Genomic DNA, 17,875 nt, shown 5'->3' with positions numbered 1-17,875 from the left:
GCAGAGAGTCAAACAAGTCAATGAGGAAACTGAGAACTTAAAAAAAACAAAAACAAAAACAAACCAAACCAAACAAACAAGCTAGCGACAGAGAGAGCGCAACAACAAAACCCCTGCTCCGTGTCTGGATGATTTCTGGGCTGATCAGCATCACCTAAAGAAAAACTTTGGTGACGCCCGGGGAACGGACGTGTCTTTCCAGCGGGATGCGGGCACTGGCGTGGTGAAGCGCAGCCCGGCCGCGGGCAGGGAGTCTCCGCCCGAGGAGGCGGGGGTGTGCGGAGCCCCGCGGCCCCTGCCCAGCGCGCCCGACCCTGCCGGGTGTTCTGGGGTAGGGGGGCTGCTTGCCTGCCTCAGGCAACAGAAGCTCGGCACTTGGATTGTATCCAGAACTGTTTCCTATTTATTTATTGAGGGGAGAGGGTTTTTCTTTCACAGCATAATCTGTTTTGAAGAAAGGAGGGAGGATAGGGGAGGGTTAAAGATAAAGAACTAAGTCCTTTCTCTGAAGGAAATGCCTTTTGCGCTCTCCAGATGACCTTTTCTGAAAATGCAGCCTCTCCAGCTGACCGATTTTTATTTTGACTACAAAGTCTATGAAACTGAGCCCTAACTTCTCCACAAACCCCTGGGATGTGCACTTCTGGGATTAGCAATATGGGGCATCTGTTGTCACCTCTTCTTTTGAGCTTGGCAGCAGTTTTTTCCAAAGGTAAGGCTCAATCTCTTCACTGCATTTGTTTCTTGTTTATTTTGCATAGACAGCCTCTTTCCCCTCTCTCTGTAATGCCTTGAACGTTGATACCCACAATTCATGCCTGAAAGACTCGGAGGAAGTCATGTGCTAGTCAAAAGCAAATATTTCTTGATGGGAAAATCTGAGTGGCAGGATTTTTTCTTGGTCGACTGTGACAGCCTGTCCATTTACTGAGGCATTTGTTAACTGCCTGTTGTACTTCTTCATCATGCAGTAGTAGTGCTGGTGATGAGCTAAGCTGGTATCCAACCAGTTTTGGACTGTGAAGTGTTTGATATCTGGAAATTTGAAGTCTTCAGGGGTCCAAGCTATTGGAGTTAGCTCCCACTATTATCTTTTATGTAATTTTTCAAGCTAAACATCCTGTATCTCAGAATGGCTGTCAGTGGTTTACTGGACCAGAGGAATATGTGCTTGCTGAAACGTTTCAAAACTGTGATGGGAGCTTGGATCAGGTGTCTGGTATTTTGCAGGCTGAATAGAGTTTGAATGTCCTGACAGCATGAGTTCACACGACTCAGTGATACATTCTTGTTGCCCTCGAGTGTGTTTACAGTAAGAAGTAGAAAAACAGCATTGAGATAATGCACACATTTTTGTGTGTATTTAAATTTGCCTTTGAACTTAATTTTCATCGATGGCCTCAGCCAAAAGGTGAATTGCCAAAAGGCAAATGCATTTTTGCAGTCCTAAAGTTAGATGATTCTGAGCATTCCTGTGGAATATAAATTAGGAGAAATACACATTTCTACTGAGAAGACATTGTGCATCGACAGCTATATCTTGGCAGGAAAGCAAACTTAAAGTTTGCACGTGGTTAGTTAGAAAAGAAAAATAGCATATTCATTCAATCCATGATTTTGCAAACATACTGATTAGGAGTTCTGCTTATATACATCAATATTTAAAAAGGTATTAGTTTTTCTAACACTTCTTAACACTTCCAGATATCAGTGGGTTGTTTTTACTAATTACTCTGTATCCAGAACTGACAGAAATCAAAACACACAGCTATGTATTTCTTGGCTGGTTCACAGTATAAAAGTCACTATTCCTTCTGTTTTTCTCAGAGCAGGTTAAGAAAGAACAGAACAAAATTATAAGTCTCCTCATATATTACCTAAACGCATTGCCTACATAAGAACAGCTTTAAAGTTGCAATTGGAAATGCATTAGCAGCAGAGATTGGAAGTCAGAGTCTTTTCAACAGATTGCTTCATTCACGTTGCACACCAGTAGCTTTTGATTTCCCAGCTTGCAGCCTTAAAACTGCATTGACATAATATTTGTCTGAGATTGCAGTTTATTCCAAGATTAGAGTTTAAGTAGCATTTCAGTCCTACAGTAGAGGGTTTGTGTTATTGCCAGATCAGCAATTATAACATTAATTTGTTATTTTATTCTTAAATGTAACTTACGTCTCCTTTGACAGCTACACAAAGACCAAAAATAGGTCTTGGAAAGGAGATCTATTAGGTAGGAAAAAAAGCTATAAAAACTGGCAAGTTAGGTTTTTTCTATGTACTGTGATTGTGAAGTCTTATTAAATCTGGTATGTCTTGAGACCAGATACACAAGATCCCATTAGAATTACTAGTAATGTCTATGCTATTTATTTTGCACTTTGAATATCCAATATACTACTGTGTGCTTGTTGGATAGATAAATATCTCTCTTTAAAGTAATTGTCTATTTCCATACCTGGTTACAGACTGCAACTGTACTGCTATCCCTTTGTTCATTCTGAAAAGCTCAGTGTTCCACAGATTTACAGGATAAACTTGAAAATATAAAAGGTTGATTCCCACCTCACCCCATAAGAAGGTGAAAAAAAAAAATCTGGCTTGATTACTACTATGTGGCATATATCTTTGGTGCCTTTATGTTGCTAATGGAAAAACTCTCTTATTCATGACATGATGACAAAGTTTTCCTAAAGAGGGAAAAAATCTTTTAGCATGCAACAGCAATCAGCTCTCTATTGTGTATAGGTCTGTTGCTGATTACTCAGAACCATGGCAACACACCTTTTTCCTGCAGTTTCCAAATCTTTTGGGTAATAATGTTGAAGACTTGAAATACTATTGAGGTTTTGCTTTGCTTTTAGCTTGTAAATGCAGAAAAAAAGATCCAGCCTGAGAAATGAGTGTCGTTTCAATAAAAAGCTTCATGTTCTTATGATAAAAAATTGTCACTGATGATATAATCCATGTATGTTAATATATTACCAGTCTAATTACATATGTGTGTGTGCACTAGGCAGCAGTACATAGTGTGTACATTATAAACCTATATAACTATAGTAATGGAGGCAGAGGTGTTTCACAGCTTTGGCTTCAACTAGGAGTTTTCTTGGGTCAGGTCTAGGGAGACAGTGCTTGCCCTCAGTCTGTTGGGCATTTTGCTACTTGGTATCAAGCACGAAGAAAAAGTCTTCAGAAATCTTCCATAAAGAATAACCAGGCCAAGCTGATGTTAATGAAAACTGACGAATACAACAGGCATAATAGCATGGGCATTCTGTTCCTTGTTTAAGGGGGTAACTTCTCATTAGCTTCATTGGAATAGAATAAAAACTTTAATGCTTTACTTAAGCACCAGGTTCCAAGCTTGGCTTAAGTCTACAGTGACCTGAGCATCTCCTCTGAGACACTGAACAATTCCAGGCTGTAGGTTGTGAGAATTAAGATTGAGCAGCCTTTTGCATTATGAATATTTTTTGTCAGATGAAAAATGTGATTTAATCAATTTCACATTTCAGGTCTAAGTTGAAAGTAAAAAACCAAGTGAATATTTCAGTGACTTTTCCTGTTTGACTTTCTTAATCTTTCAGTTTTTATAAATGAGGAGGTTTGGCTACTGTATAAGGCAGCATTACTTGTATACCCCTAATGATGCTCCCCATAGACTGGAGATGTGGATAATACATTTGCAGTGAAGCCAATGTACTCTTAGAGGAAAGTGTGTGTGTGTAAATCTCCCAGAAACCAATCCTCAAACATGTTACAGTATTCTTTGAACCCTCCTGATTTCTCTTGAATCTTGGACTGTGGATTTTTTTTTTTCTCATTATTTTGTCTCTCAGCTTTGGCTTTCCCTACACAATTTTACTGTTTCCATGATGATACTTTGTGTCAGAACACATCCTTCTGTGCACACTGCTGAATACTCAACTGATGAATTCAGTGGATTATATCTTTGGTAGTTGTAGTTGTATAGGAAAACACTTCCCTTCACTTTATTCTCACTTCTGCATCCACTGACTTCAGTGGGAGCAGTGGTGTACACAGAACTGCACAGCTGTGCTTCTTAGTTATGTTCTGTCCTCCAGAAGTGTGAGCCATTTCTGATGAGCTTTATTTGCAGATCTTCCACTGATATTGAAGTGCACTGTGTACATAGGTAGGGACATGGAAAATTAAAAGCTGGGAAGTGCAACAACCTGTGTGTCAGCACTACTTACTTTGGAGTTCATCACTCTTGAACCCTGGTAGTATATTAGTAATAGAAAATAGTGCTGGATACAGGATTAAAATTGAAGATGATTTAATTTGATTTATTTAATTGATTGATTTATTATTTAATTGATTTATTATTTAATTGATTGATTTATCGTTCCTTTCCTTTCCTTGGTGGTGATTAGACAGGATTTCAGTGTTGAATTTCAGTTCATTCACGTTGACTGATTTTGATTGCCATAATGAGGGACAAGTTCTTTTTCTCAAACTAACAGTGCTGACACTTCTTGTGGCAGACTCATCATAGGCACTTGTTGCTCTAGCTGTGCAATTAATATGCACAGAAAATTTCCTACATGCTCATTTCAGATGACAGCTACTCAGATGACCATAAACTACAGGTGTGGTCAGTAAGGTTTTCTTGTAAGCTTTGCCTATGTGCAGAGTGCCAAAAGAGTTTTCTTAAAAACCCTATAGATAAAGGAAATCTGTCTAGCTTAAGGTTCAAGCTTTTTCCATAAAACCAAAGTTTTTTGCACTTTGTCTCAGCTGTACTGAATTTACAGTCATTTGAGACATTATAGAAGTGAAGAGGAAACTAAGTTGCACTTTTTTGCTCTTACTGTGTTTCTTGCCACTGTGAACTTCTGGGAGAAGACCTGTTCTGATTTCTTTTCCTTTAATAAAAATAATACTACAGCTAGGCCCATGTTTTTTCTGTCAGCTGTAATGCTGGCTAAATCTGATTTGGTTTCTAATATTTCCCTTTAATGTTCTCATTTTTTACTTCTGTCTTTTTTTTTATTAGTTCCATAGGACTGGTGGGCTCTGTGATACCAACCAATGTTTTATATATTAATAAAAGCACCTTTATTGAATAAAGATCAGTTTTATTTAATAAAAGAGAGAATCAAAAATTAATCTGATTTTCCATGCTGCATTTACATTAAATCAACCTCCTGAGGTTGTTGTGGATGCCAAGTCTAGTGGCAGTCTGTCATGGGTCCTAGGATACAGAAACATGACTCCAGACAAACTGATTGCAGAGAAGCTGAAGAGGCAGCTGAAATTCATTGCAGGTTTGGTTTATAAAGTGTTACATTAAATTACTTGATTTTCACCAGTCTTTGTAATATTGCCTGCTGCATTATTAATGACAGTTCAAAATGAAGTGGATTTTAAATAGTTCAGAGACATTTAGATAACACTAATTATGAGCAGATTTAAAGTACATATTTGAGAATGTTAGGCTACTTCACCCTCATCTATGGGTAAAAAATTAACTGTAGAATGAGGATTGGTTTCTTCATGTCCTTGATTTCTTCTTTTATAGAATAGACTGAATTCCAGCATAAGCTCTTGAGTCTGATGGCCCCACAGAGCTAATGGATTGAAAATCTTAGTCCTCCACAAAGGTACAGCTTGTGTAGTATTTATTGACTCTTCCACTTTTCTTCTTCAGTTGTGTGACTTAAACATGACCTACAGGTTGAAATACCTTCCAGCCCTGTGATCTAGGATGTTAAATCCATCTATTGATCCATAGTGGGTGTGATCCAGAGACCACTGCAGTCAGTAGATGGGGTTTCATTGCCTTCAGTAGCCTCTAATTCAGAGTGTAGACAGTTATCTGGAGTGGATTTTTCAGCCTGTGGCCCACACACCAGTGGTGATTCATAGAACATCTGAGCAGTGTTGTGAAACCAGTGCCAGGAACCTTATGCAGGCAAGCTAGAGAAAAACAAGGAGAGGAAAGAGAAGTAACAAGGGTGCTTTCAGAGTGCATCCCACTGTGTGTTTGGTAGTAAATAAAGACCTTTGTGACAATACTGTGTAAGATGGTCTGGATTTCTTTTAGAAAGTTAGATGGCTCTCATCCTTAAAAGGGATGAGAAAAAACACTGTAGTGAGACTCACTGTAGTAATTTAAAGTGTTTCTCTGAGCTGTTTGGTATTGCCTGGATACTTCAGACACAATCAGTGATGGTGTGAGTGTTTCTAATGCGCTGCAGCATGGGCTCACTTAAATCAACACTGAGTGGTGGTTTAGTGAAGCAATGTAGGAGTAATCTGCCAGTCACTGAATGGCATCTGCACTGTAGGGTCAATTAACTTCCTAAAAAGCTTCCCCTGTACTCACAGAAGATGTTTGTTCTTACACCCTCAGTCGTGTTTTTCCAATTAAGGTTTCCAAAAAGCTTTCTGGATGAAGTTTCCTGCGTTTCAACCTGAAAGTTGCTCAGCAAAATAGACACAGTTTTTTTATTATTTTTGTACAGATCACGTAGGAGTGGTTGGTAGTGGATGCACCTACACCAATGCCACATTTCTCCAAACTTACAAAAGAGAAGGCCTCTACCCTCCTCATTCTCACAGGTCCATCTAGCTCGGTTTTAAAGTCACTTCGAATTGCTTTGGTTTGTTTAGTTATTTGGGGTTTTATTTGTAAATAAAGACTTCTGCCACCATGTTGTGCATAAGATTATTTGGACACGTTGTTTCAGTAATTTGTCGTGTAATGGTTAGTAACCATTTTCCAGCTTTAATTTATTCAATTTTATACTCATTTGCTCTTCTGCTAATGGTGTGTTTTAATCTTAATAGCTCTTCTTCTCCTCAGTGGAACACACTGGGCCTCATTAATTTGCAGTTTTACAACGAAAGCAAGCAAAATAAAACCACATGTAAAAACGACCCTGTAGAAGAATTTTGCCTACATTCTTTAGAAGATAATGGAAAAGGAACATATGCAAAAGGAGTGTCTCATAATCTACTGGTGTGCAAATGCATATCCAATAAATGACAAATTTAGATTTGTCATATTCCAGACTGTAGTGGCAAAGCTGTTATTTCCAGATATTTCTAATGAGTTTCTTTGTACCCATCCTTAGAAATCCTGCTGAAATGCCAACTGCTCAGCAACCCAGTAAATCAGCATGTGGAAAGATGGCAACCCAAAATGTAGTGGACACCTCAAAATCTTTCTGAGTTGTGATATCCCTCTAAATGACAAAGAGTAGTTACATCTCCAGTGGATAAAACCAAATTATATTGTTTTTTCAAGTTTGATATCATGCTCTCCATAGGTCTTCCCTTGTTTACTGAGGGTTAATCAGTTCAAGTTTTCTCATTCCATATTCTTTCCCATAATATTGGGCAAGTAGTCGTAAGGCTATCATGACTTTAGCTGAGCTCTGCTCTCTCCTTTGTGGTTGACTGTGTCCCCTGCAGCAGTTGTCTGATAAGAGATGATTTCTTGCATACTGAACACTTGTGCACAGTAGGATTCTGTTATATACTTCTGACTCTTTGACACCATCTGCCCAGTAAAGTGGTTTTAATGGGTTTCCACTGAGCCAGCCTGTACTACAGCTCTGACAGCATGCTTTGTATTTTTAAAAATAAACAAAATCTCTTCAGAAAAGCTATCCAGGAGCATTGGCTTCTCCAGTGAAACTGAGGATTACATGCTGTTTAATATTTGACAGGACCAGAAATATCTGTATTTGATAGACTTTAAAATAGGAAAATTACTGATGGCTTGCAATTGTTTTCTAATAGAACTAGTTTGTTTTTTAAATGACCTCATAAAGCATTATTTCCTGTCCTATTTTTTTCGGTCGAGCATTATTATGCTTGTACAGAAATGTAATAATTTTACCTTGTTAGAGTTCTGCTTGAGAAACCTGGAGAATGTAATGGTTCATAATGGTGATGTAGGAGTCAATGTACCCATTGGCTTTCAGTAACCTTTGGAAAATCAGTTCCCTGCATTCCCTTTCCCTTCTAAACTGTCTCATCTACTCAGAAAACGTTTTTTCAGGGCAGAACATGTTTTATTTGCTGTTTATTTAGCATTTGCCCTTCTTCTTAGATGAGAATTTACATTTTACCACAAGAAAATAATTAATTACTAGTGGCCGAGTTAGAAATTGAAATGTGGCATTCTGATTGTCCTGATCTCTGGAAAACAAGAGCAACTCAGAGGCATTTAAGAATAGAAGAGTAGGGAAAGGGAAAAAATAAAGATATAATGAAAGCATCTGTGTGATTAAAAAATTCTAAGAGCTTAAGTAGATCTCATCCCCTGATGTTACAATTAATAAGCTATCTAAACCTTTTCAAACAGAAAAATTATAAAGGGAACATTAAAAGCTGCTTATAAAAGATGCCATGAAGATGGTTTTATGTTTTTTTCTGTTATAATCCATGTTACTAAACTATTAAAGAAACCCACCAGATCTTGAATATCTGTCTGAATAATGCTAGAAACCATTTTGAATGAAAAAGTGGTTTTTTGGCAGATGTTACAGGTCTTAGAAATATTTCATTCCTTCACTACACCTTCAAGTCTTTGGGGCTTATTTTAAGCTCTTTCATGTTTGTAAGCTTTAAGCACAGTGGGAAGTGGTTGTGATGAGATGCACTGGTGAAAGCAACTGCTGGCTTCTCTGTTATTGATGGGACATGAAAATTAGAAGTCAAAGCAAATGACTTCTTCTCAACTTCTGAGCTGACTTTATAAGAACACACAGAATCAGACCCAACCTTATTCTTTAGCCTTTAAGTATTTTTTTCTAAATGACATGGTGTTTGACCTCCAGTTGAAAATGAGTATTTCCACCTGAATGATGGGTTTCTTTTGTTGTCTCTAGGCCCTACACAATACTAGTCCTGAGTTGGAGATTTGTATAGTGAGCTAGTACAAGGTATTTACACCTCTGTTTCTAGCTGCCCATTTACTCAAGAATAACTTTTGTTGAGGTCCTCAAGAAAAGCAAACATTTTGAGTGAGAAAACCATGAGGCTAAAGCAGCTTTTCAATATATTCTGAGATGCAATAGAAAATTATTATAAAATAACCACTCACAATGATTAGCTTGGGAAACTTTTGTGCAATGAAGACATATTTTAAACCTGTGGAACATTCATGTTAGTACCATTGGGGAGAAAATTGTCAAGATCTTTTTGCAGCTAAGAAACAGACTGTTCCAGCATTGTTTAATAAATGATTAACAGCAGAGCTGTCCATGTGAAGTTTTCCAATTATTTGAGTCTTTTCTGTTTGCAGATTTTCTTACATTTTCTACCTAGTTTTGTTTAAAGCTTGTGGAGCATCCTAGCAATACTGCATTGAAGTGCAGGTTCCCTCGATGTTCTTATGTTTGCATCCTTATAGATTTCTTTGGACTTCCTGTGTTTTGGAAACACCCAGCTTCTTGAGTTCCAAAATTCAGATCCATTCAATGGATCCATTATAAGGCAAAAACCCCAGTATGAATTCCCTTGAGAACTGAAATGGTATTTCCCAAATGCTCTCCAGCAGGTTGATGTTTTGAGTGGTATTTCAGTGCTCCTTTCCTTTTGCATTTGTTAATGCTTCATTTGTGTAATGAATGAAATCCTAACTAAGGCAAATACCTGAGATCTGTGATGCTTACACTGTTTTTTGCTGGTGCTGTTACCTTTTTTCCCCTCTTTTGTCCTACTAGAACTTTGGATATTGCTGTAAATGTTCCCTGCTGCAGTAGTTTAAAATACATGTATCAACATCAGCTGTGCCTTTTCTTGAATTTTTATTTAGACTCTTTATCTGAGTAGCAGTAGATCAGAGTAATGGTACAATAATCACTGTTGAAGCATTTATTTGTTTGTTTTCTTTCTATTTCTATACAGTCATATGCTCCTTCCATCCTTTCATCTATTCCTATCAGAATTATGCATGTGGCTTGGATCAGACACTGAAAAAAAATAAATGCTTGTGAGTGGAGAATACCATCTATAGAAGGTCTTTGTTCCAGTATTTATAGTCCTGATGGTTAGAATTTCTTCATATACATTATACCTTCTCATCAAATAATCAGATTGCATCAGTAATAATAATAAAAAGGATGGATCATGAAGAGATTCTTTTCAACTGTTCTCTTTCAGCAGCTACAGAGAACAATGATGGATTTGGCAGCATATTTGCCATGCTAACAAATCTGGGCTTTGGCAGGCTAAATTAGGAACAGTGAATTCAAAACTGAAGCTCCCTCACAGAGATGTCCTGACAGTGACTGCCTTTGGGTGCAGGGGTAACACTCACAGCTGATTTTAGCCATTGTAACCAGCCACAGGATAACCTGTCTGGTAATTAGCTCTGTTAATTCAGTCTTTATGGACTACAGCTTCTATGTGGAGAGTCCTGGGAGATAGTGAGGAAAAAGGGATGATGAAAAATCCTCCCCCTCCACCCATAAAGCAAAGAGAGCATTTCAGGGTCTTATTTGGTGTAACAGCATTTTTCTAGTGTTTGAGTGCATAGCATGGGGTGCTTAAGTCCATAATTTTTTCCTAGTAAGTGCATTCTCATTTGAGTTTTCATCCTCAGAATAGCAGCAACTGTAGTCTTCATATCTGTGATGACACTGTACCTTTCCCTCAACTTCTTGGGTCTTTGACTTACTGCTGATGTTTTCTGCCAGTTTGATCAATTTCTCAGAGAAACTGTGTATTCTCACACTTCTTTTATCTTCTGACAGACAGGAACTATCGAAATCTCATCTGGAGTCTATGGAATTACTGTAGCAGTTCTGGTTATGTTTTATGGTTCTTTGACATCAGTTTTGGGAATAGCTGCACTATTGTATTCATTCTGGTCTAAATCCAATTGGTCCTTTGCAAATGCTGTTTTCTGGTACCTCTTCATTTCCCACCCCAATAACTGAATAAATGTTTCACACTCAGTGAGTTCCCCCATAGTTCCTGCACTTTTACTCACCTCAGTGCAAGGTCAGTGCCATTACTGGTTTCCTCCCAATTGCAAGTCCAAAACTGTTCAGCACTGAGATGAAGAGAAGGAATAATGCAGGACAACAGACTATATAATCTTAGATTTCTGAGGTGACACCAAACTTGTAGAAGTGACTTGTAGGAGATACCAGAAAATAATTGGACACCGAGGCTAGGGGCCCAGTAAATTAAGATTGAGGGCAAATAAGTAAAAAAATATATGAAAGTTGGAAGACAAGAAGAAGAACTGAAGATCAAGCTCTGTTCTGTGCTGCTGCCCTGCAGAACTGACAATGAGGAACAGGACTGTAAAGCCTGCAAAATAAAGAAAATCAGAAAATCTGATTCCTGTGCTCTGCAGCCTGCTTCAGGCAGAAGTTCTGTGTGCGGGCTCAGCCCTTCACCAGAGGGGTCTCAGGAGCTCTCATGTCCTCAGTTTCTCTCACACATGCCTCTGCCATAGCCTGGGGTACACATATATTTGTGAAGCTAAACATGTATTTGCCCCTGTGCTGTAAAACTGGTATCAAACTGCAGCTTTGCCCTCACATGAGGGAGGGCAGTTTGAACTCAGAAGACAGAATCCCTTCTACACGAAATGGCCAGAGGTCAGACCTGTTTTTCTCAGGTGGTGTGATCTATCTGGTGTGGTAGATCTTTTGTGTGTTTTCATAATAATTCATAAGAAGTGGTTTGTATTTATTTCATCCACCTGAAAGGAAAACTAAAATAACTAATGCTCACTTCTTCATAATCAGTTGTTGAAAATAACTGCTTTTGGTTTTGCAGTCCAATGTAAGCTTCTTAATTCTCACCTCTTTTTTCCAGTAGGAAAAGTCTTTTCTCATCATACTTTCCTTTGTGTAATGGAAACTCTCACACTCTGTAAATGCCTTCAGTGTCTTTCCTTGGCCTGCTGGCAAAAGGTGATACTGAAGAGGTTTTTGTTTCTCAAGAGAAGAAGATTGCACAGCTCTCACAACAGAACTTGCCTTCTGCCCTGGACAAGTAGTCATCAAATGTGCTGGTAAAAGAGAAATAATTCATTATGTGGTACCAAGCAACTTAAGAAATAATTAAATGACACGATATTTTGTATTTCAATGAAAGCTGTGCTAAGTGCTGTGAAAACACAGCAAGGAACAATATGGAGTCAAGGTCTGTCTTTACAGGAGAAATGTGCAGAATTTTTATAATCTGACTGTGGAAAATGATTTTTTTTCCTCTTCTGAGGAGGCCTTTTCTCGTTTCCTTGGAGGAAAAAAAAAAAAAAGTAAATCAGGCATTGTTAAATCTTATGGAATGACATGGAAACCAGTCAAAATGGAAAAAAGATTGACACTTGATGTATTTATAATTTTTCATTTTCAACCAGTAAGTCTTACCAAAGAAACATCCTGTTTCATCTACAAAACAGCAACACTTTTGAAATAGTAATATTTAATGATGGCCAAGGTAAAACCAGGCAAGTTAGAACAATATATGGTAATTTCACATACCAAATACTACCAGTCTCAATTCTGTCTCAGTAAACTCCTTCTCATGGCTCATCTAAAACTTTTGAAGGGAAGGGAAATCATTCTACTCTTGGTGACAATGTGGTGATCACTGTACTTTTGGCTTCAGCTATAATACTCCAACCTGAAGTGGGCACTACTCACCTGTATGCTGAGTACCTTGAGGAATGAATTGAAAGTTTTTTGGAAACTTCTCTATGTTTTTAATCCATCCAAATTACTACTAAATAGCTGAATCCTACAGCAGTTGTGATAGAGGCTGCAGTATAGTGACGACAATGTAAGACACAGGAGTCTCCAGGAAGAAATTTGGATTTTATTTCCTTGTCCCTCTTGCATAACTGTTGTCATTTTCAGCCAGCACCAGTGGCTGCTATTCCAACCATTTCCAAAAAGCTGAGCATCTCCCTTTCATAATCCTGGATTTGGGCCAGCCTAGCATTTTCTCTTTGGCTTTCATGTCCGTGCTATGCATTACAGACTATTATTGTATGAAATCTCTCACAGCTGCCTTATCACCCAGGCAATTCCCAGTTCCCAGTCACTTGGTTTTTTTTCTTTCCTTATGAACTAGTCCTGTGATTAACTTGGAAGTCCTAATGGTTCAGCATATCTTGTGTTGGCTTCCTGTAACTGACCCCGTTTTCTCTTCCACCACCAGACTGTAGGTAGTAGTAGACAAAATGAGAACTGTAAATCTGCCACAACTACCACAGCTATTAGTTTGTCTGTATCAAGATACACAGATTATGACAAATCCATCCATAATCTGCAGCAGAGCTACAATTTTTTAAAAATTTTGTCCATCTTGACTCAGAAGGCATCCAGATTTTAGGTCAAAGTCTAAGCATGCAGATGTGTTTTGTTTTATCCCAATGGAATGGTGAGACCAACATGGGGTCAAATGACTTCACGGGCCAGTTCCTGATTATACCTGTGTAATTCCCTATCAGGATTCAAATGAAGGACTTTGTTGTCTGAAACAAGTGCTCATTTCTAAATTCTTTTTAAGATGTCACCACATAGTCCTGAGGATGTGAAAGAAAGGTAGATGTTGTCAGCCTCCCTGGCTGCTATGAATTAGTCTGAACCTGCTGGAAAATTAAAGGTTCAGAGAGCACAGATGGAATAGATTGAAGTAGCAGCTTTGAGTGAATTGAAAGGGTGAGTTTTCTGGCTAATCATGATCTCTATGAGCAGAAAGATACCTAATAGATTGAAAGTCTCAAGACATTCTGAAGTCCTCAAAAGAACTGCTTGAGGTTTTTTGCTTTCCAATTCTGGCTTATGGTAGCTGTCTCCTTTTTAATTAAAATCACTTTTGTTTCCACATGATGAAAATAAACCATTGAAGCATATGCTATTTATTTTCATGTGAGGCAGGAACTGTTCTTATCTTCATTATTTTTTTTCCTTTTTCACATTCTCACATTTTCAGATGCTAGAGCCAAGTCGAGTTTTGCTGAAAGACTTGAATTGATGACAGAACTTTTCTACAGTCAGTGTTCTTATTACAAAACCCTTATTACAAAACACTTCTTCAATGCATCACCCAAACATTTCCTCTAAACCAGCCTGATACAATCTTAAAATGTGCACTGCCACTCTGAAGGTTTTGGAGACTTTCCTGATGTTCTCTGATTACTTTCTGGACAGATGCTGTTTTCATTGTTTCTAATACAGAGTGCAATCTGTGAGATAAAATACCAGCTCTACAAATTCAGTCATTGCCTTCAGTATGACCAAGACTTTTTCTACCCTTTCTTGTGAAACATGAGCTGGTATGGGTAGAAATAAAGCCAAATATGTGCATTGTCCATATTATGAGCTTGAGATGTTGTTTGGATAAATTTACATATTCATGCTCTGCTTTGGTTAAGAGACAAATCCAATTCTTCTGCTAGAATTCACCAAGAAGAAAAATCCTATTAAAGTAAAATGTTTTTCTTCTGCTTTAAGGACAGATTCAGTCGCCCTTAGTCATGCTTTGTGAAGTTTAATCATAAGAAACCCCCACAAAAGGTACAGGATGGCAGAAACTGACTTTTTGTAATTGCAAGAGAAATTATAACAGGATAAATGCTCACATGGGGCAGTAGGTCTTTTATTATTTATATTAAAAAAGCACCCACATTTTCTATATGTTCTTGGATAGATAAAATGCCTCAAGACTTTAGTTTTTACCCAGCAGTGGTTTGTCTCCAACCTCCTCAGTTTGTTAGCTCAGTCCTGTCATAAACCTCAACGCAGTGCAGTGGTGATGCTGCAAGCTCTTTCTTATTTTGGAAAAGGTGGAGCAAGGCACTAATAGCATGAATGAACTGAAGAATGGATGTGTGAGTGCTTTACCCATTAGTCTGTCAACTTTATGAAGTGCAGTGTTTTCTCAAGTCTGTGAGGGACCTAATAAGCTCTGATCAGAGGCTGTGAGCACACCTCCCTATCATTATCTAGGAAATTGTGCTTGTCAGCAGGGTGCAAGCCACCAAAGTGAGATGTTTGTCCACCAGACTGGATATTTTTAAGCCTCTTACGCTGTCTGTCTGAATGAATGGCTCCACAGCACCACCAGCTAAGGATCAGATTTTTGTATGAATAGCTAATAGAAATATCTTTAATCACTGCAGTGAATTATTAGTCAGAATGGTGTTAATGTCAATCAACAGTTAAATTTTGAGGCCTCAGCTTATGTCATATGTCCTGTATTAAAAGTTCATGAGTTCATATTATCCCTGTTACCTGCAAGATGTTGCTTCCTTTTGCCTGTAGTTACTGACTCATGGAGAGCTATGGATTCTTTCATGGCTTGTACCCCTCAGATGGGTACCACATTTGAGGTTTCTAAGATGTGAAAAAAAAAAAGAAACACCAGAATAATACATCTATATCCCTTTAAAGGTCTCAAAGCAAGAGAAATACTAGGTATTGTATTGAGTATCTTAACCTGAACTGGGAAAAAGCCAACCTCCTAATAGTGATATCGATGAGATTATGAAAAAAATATTAGGAAATGTGATGTAATTCCTGTCTGCAGTGGGAATTCATATTCAGAAGGATAAAGCTGGATTAGAGGATTAGAAATTTGGGGGGTTGGGGAGGAGCAGGGGGAAGATGCATCTATGTCAAATCAACCCTCCCTTTCCCTGCTTTATACAAGGCAACTTTAAGAGACTGAACATCAGCAAATCCTGATGTCCTTTCCAAGCAGAATCACATTGATTGGATTGTTCTTAAGACTTTCATTGATCATGGAATTGAACTGCATTTTCTTTTCATCAGGATTACACAAATGACTGCTGCCTTGCAGGGTAGTTTTTTTATAATTCTGGAATAAAGTTTTCATACTTCTTGTAAGCACAGTACAATCCGAAAATTTAATTCTTGTCATGTTGTTTCAGAGCTGGTTAATATCACAATATCCACTATCTTATTAGGATATCCACCTTCTTATTAGGATATCCACTTTACAGATGGATGTTCCCAGATGTTCACACATTAGGGATGTGCTTGGTTTTCTTTTGAGAATGATATTTATAGCAGTTTGTTAAGTCAGATTTTTCTCCAAGCTGACCAACCTTCCAGTTTTTAAAAAAATCTCCTTTCTATTATTAATGCATTTACAGGCTGATATTGGTTTATGTGTTCTTGCAAGCTGTAGGCAGGTCAGCTGTTTATATACCATTTCAGAGACATTGGCTACTGAGGCATCATTTAAAAACACCAGAATAATTCAGTATTTATTTCCCTTGTGACTTTCCTTGGCATATCTAATGAGCATCTTGTTCAGAGGCAATTCTGCTTGGGAGGCTGCTTGTCTAAGTAGCACCATAGTTACCATGACAAAGATCTCAATTTTATTTATTGTGAGGGAGGGGCAGAAAAAAAGTGGAAGAAGAAAACAATGTTGAGAGAGATTAATTTAGCAACTGTGATGTTGTTGCATGTGGTTTTGTTAGAGTTCTGGCTTTGTTTTCTTGCCCTGGCTACATACAGGTATGTGATATTGTTGTCTGCAGTAAGCAAACTTGTAATTTTCCTGATTTTATGGGCAGAGTGGCCTGTATGGCCATCTAGTCACTACATTTATAATGTTAAACCTGTAACTTTTTATTAAATAGACTTTTATTCATTGCTTTACCTTTGTACTGAGTCTAGTATTGTACATTTAAAACAGAGCATACAAATCAAACTTAGTCTTGTTTTAATAACCTTTAAAGAGGCAGAGCTTAATCCTGTTGATTATCAACTTAGTAATTAAAAGCAAATGCTTTCCAGTTTGAGTTTTTCTGGTTTCCATTAAAACAAGTCCTATTTTCCCTTGAGCAGTGCAGACCTAAGGGTTTACAGTGGATGCATAAAACAAGAAATGATAGGTGGCTGAAAAATCAATAATTAATTCATTCCACATTTTCAGCTATTCCCCACATTATCCAGTATTCTATTCTTACAGAAAAGAAACCCAGCTGCCTTTAAACTACTTAAGTGAACACCTGCATTGTGGTTGGATACATGAGGCTGGGGCATGGAGCTACTTTCCCAGTGCCTGACACCCTCTTCAACATCTTCATTGTGCTCATCTCTTCTAAGTGCTTTCTTTTTTAACTAATAAACAAGATAGATCTTCACATAAAGGACAATATTTAAAGAAATCAGAAATTAAGTGTCTTAATAAAGAGTGGGTGAGACACTGGAATACCATTAGACTTTGGTTGTTATCAATTCAAGGGGGAGAAAAACTCCTGACTGTAAAATTAACACAACCCTGGCTGAAGTTTATGGCTTTGAAGACAATGGGGCCTCTGAGGAGTAGTAGGACTCAGGCTTGATTAAACTGGGATTTCAGAAATTCTCTGCACTGAATGAAATAAAAAGGCATTCAATCTTATTAGATAGTATTGTGGAGGGACAGGAGGGAAGTATTTCTGATCCATTGGCTTTTTATATAACCTTTAATCAATGTGATGTGTTTGTAACTATTTTGGTAGATTTTTTTTTCCCTCTCAAGGGAATTTGGCCTCAAACTCAAACATTTTGATAACTTGGCTTAGGGAAATTTGAGGAGAAAACCATCTAATGGTCCTGGTAGAATACACAGACTTTCCTAATGTCTGTTCTGTAATTTTTCCTGATGGAAGTTCATATTTAAGTCAAATACCTTGTTTCTGCTTTCATGAAGAGAAGGCATTAAGGAGGAAATGCAGATGTTGATCTTTCTTGAGGGATTTCCTTTGTGCTACCTGCTCTGTTTTATGTTAGAGGAGGCTCAGACAGAGCCCAGCATCTGGCCTACTGAAGCCAGGGGAAGTCACCTCTTTTGTATACTAAGGCTTTATGGTTTTCTTACTGCGATGCAAAAAGGAAACATTCCT

At 37.9% G+C, this 17,875-nt stretch overlaps 1 protein-coding gene across 1 annotated transcript in view; it reads left to right on the top strand.

The window, feature by feature from the left end:
- The first annotated feature begins 631 nt into the window (after positions 1-631).
- TMEM132D (transmembrane protein 132D) overlaps positions 632-17,875 on the top strand; it is a 209,095-nt gene continuing 191,851 nt past the window's right edge. Inside the window, exon 1 of the mRNA XM_030460543.1 lies at positions 632-712. Within this exon, the coding sequence (XP_030316403.1) occupies positions 634-712 (79 nt within the window). The 5' untranslated portion in view covers positions 632-633. The remainder of the gene's footprint in view (positions 713-17,875) is intronic.

The sequence above is a fragment of the Calypte anna genome, chromosome 15 (assembly GCF_003957555.1).
Source record: "Calypte anna isolate BGI_N300 chromosome 15, bCalAnn1_v1.p, whole genome shotgun sequence".
NCBI lineage: Eukaryota > Metazoa > Chordata > Aves > Apodiformes > Trochilidae > Calypte > Calypte anna.
Note: the sequence above shows the minus strand (reverse complement) of the source record. Positions and strands in the feature narration are given on the sequence as shown.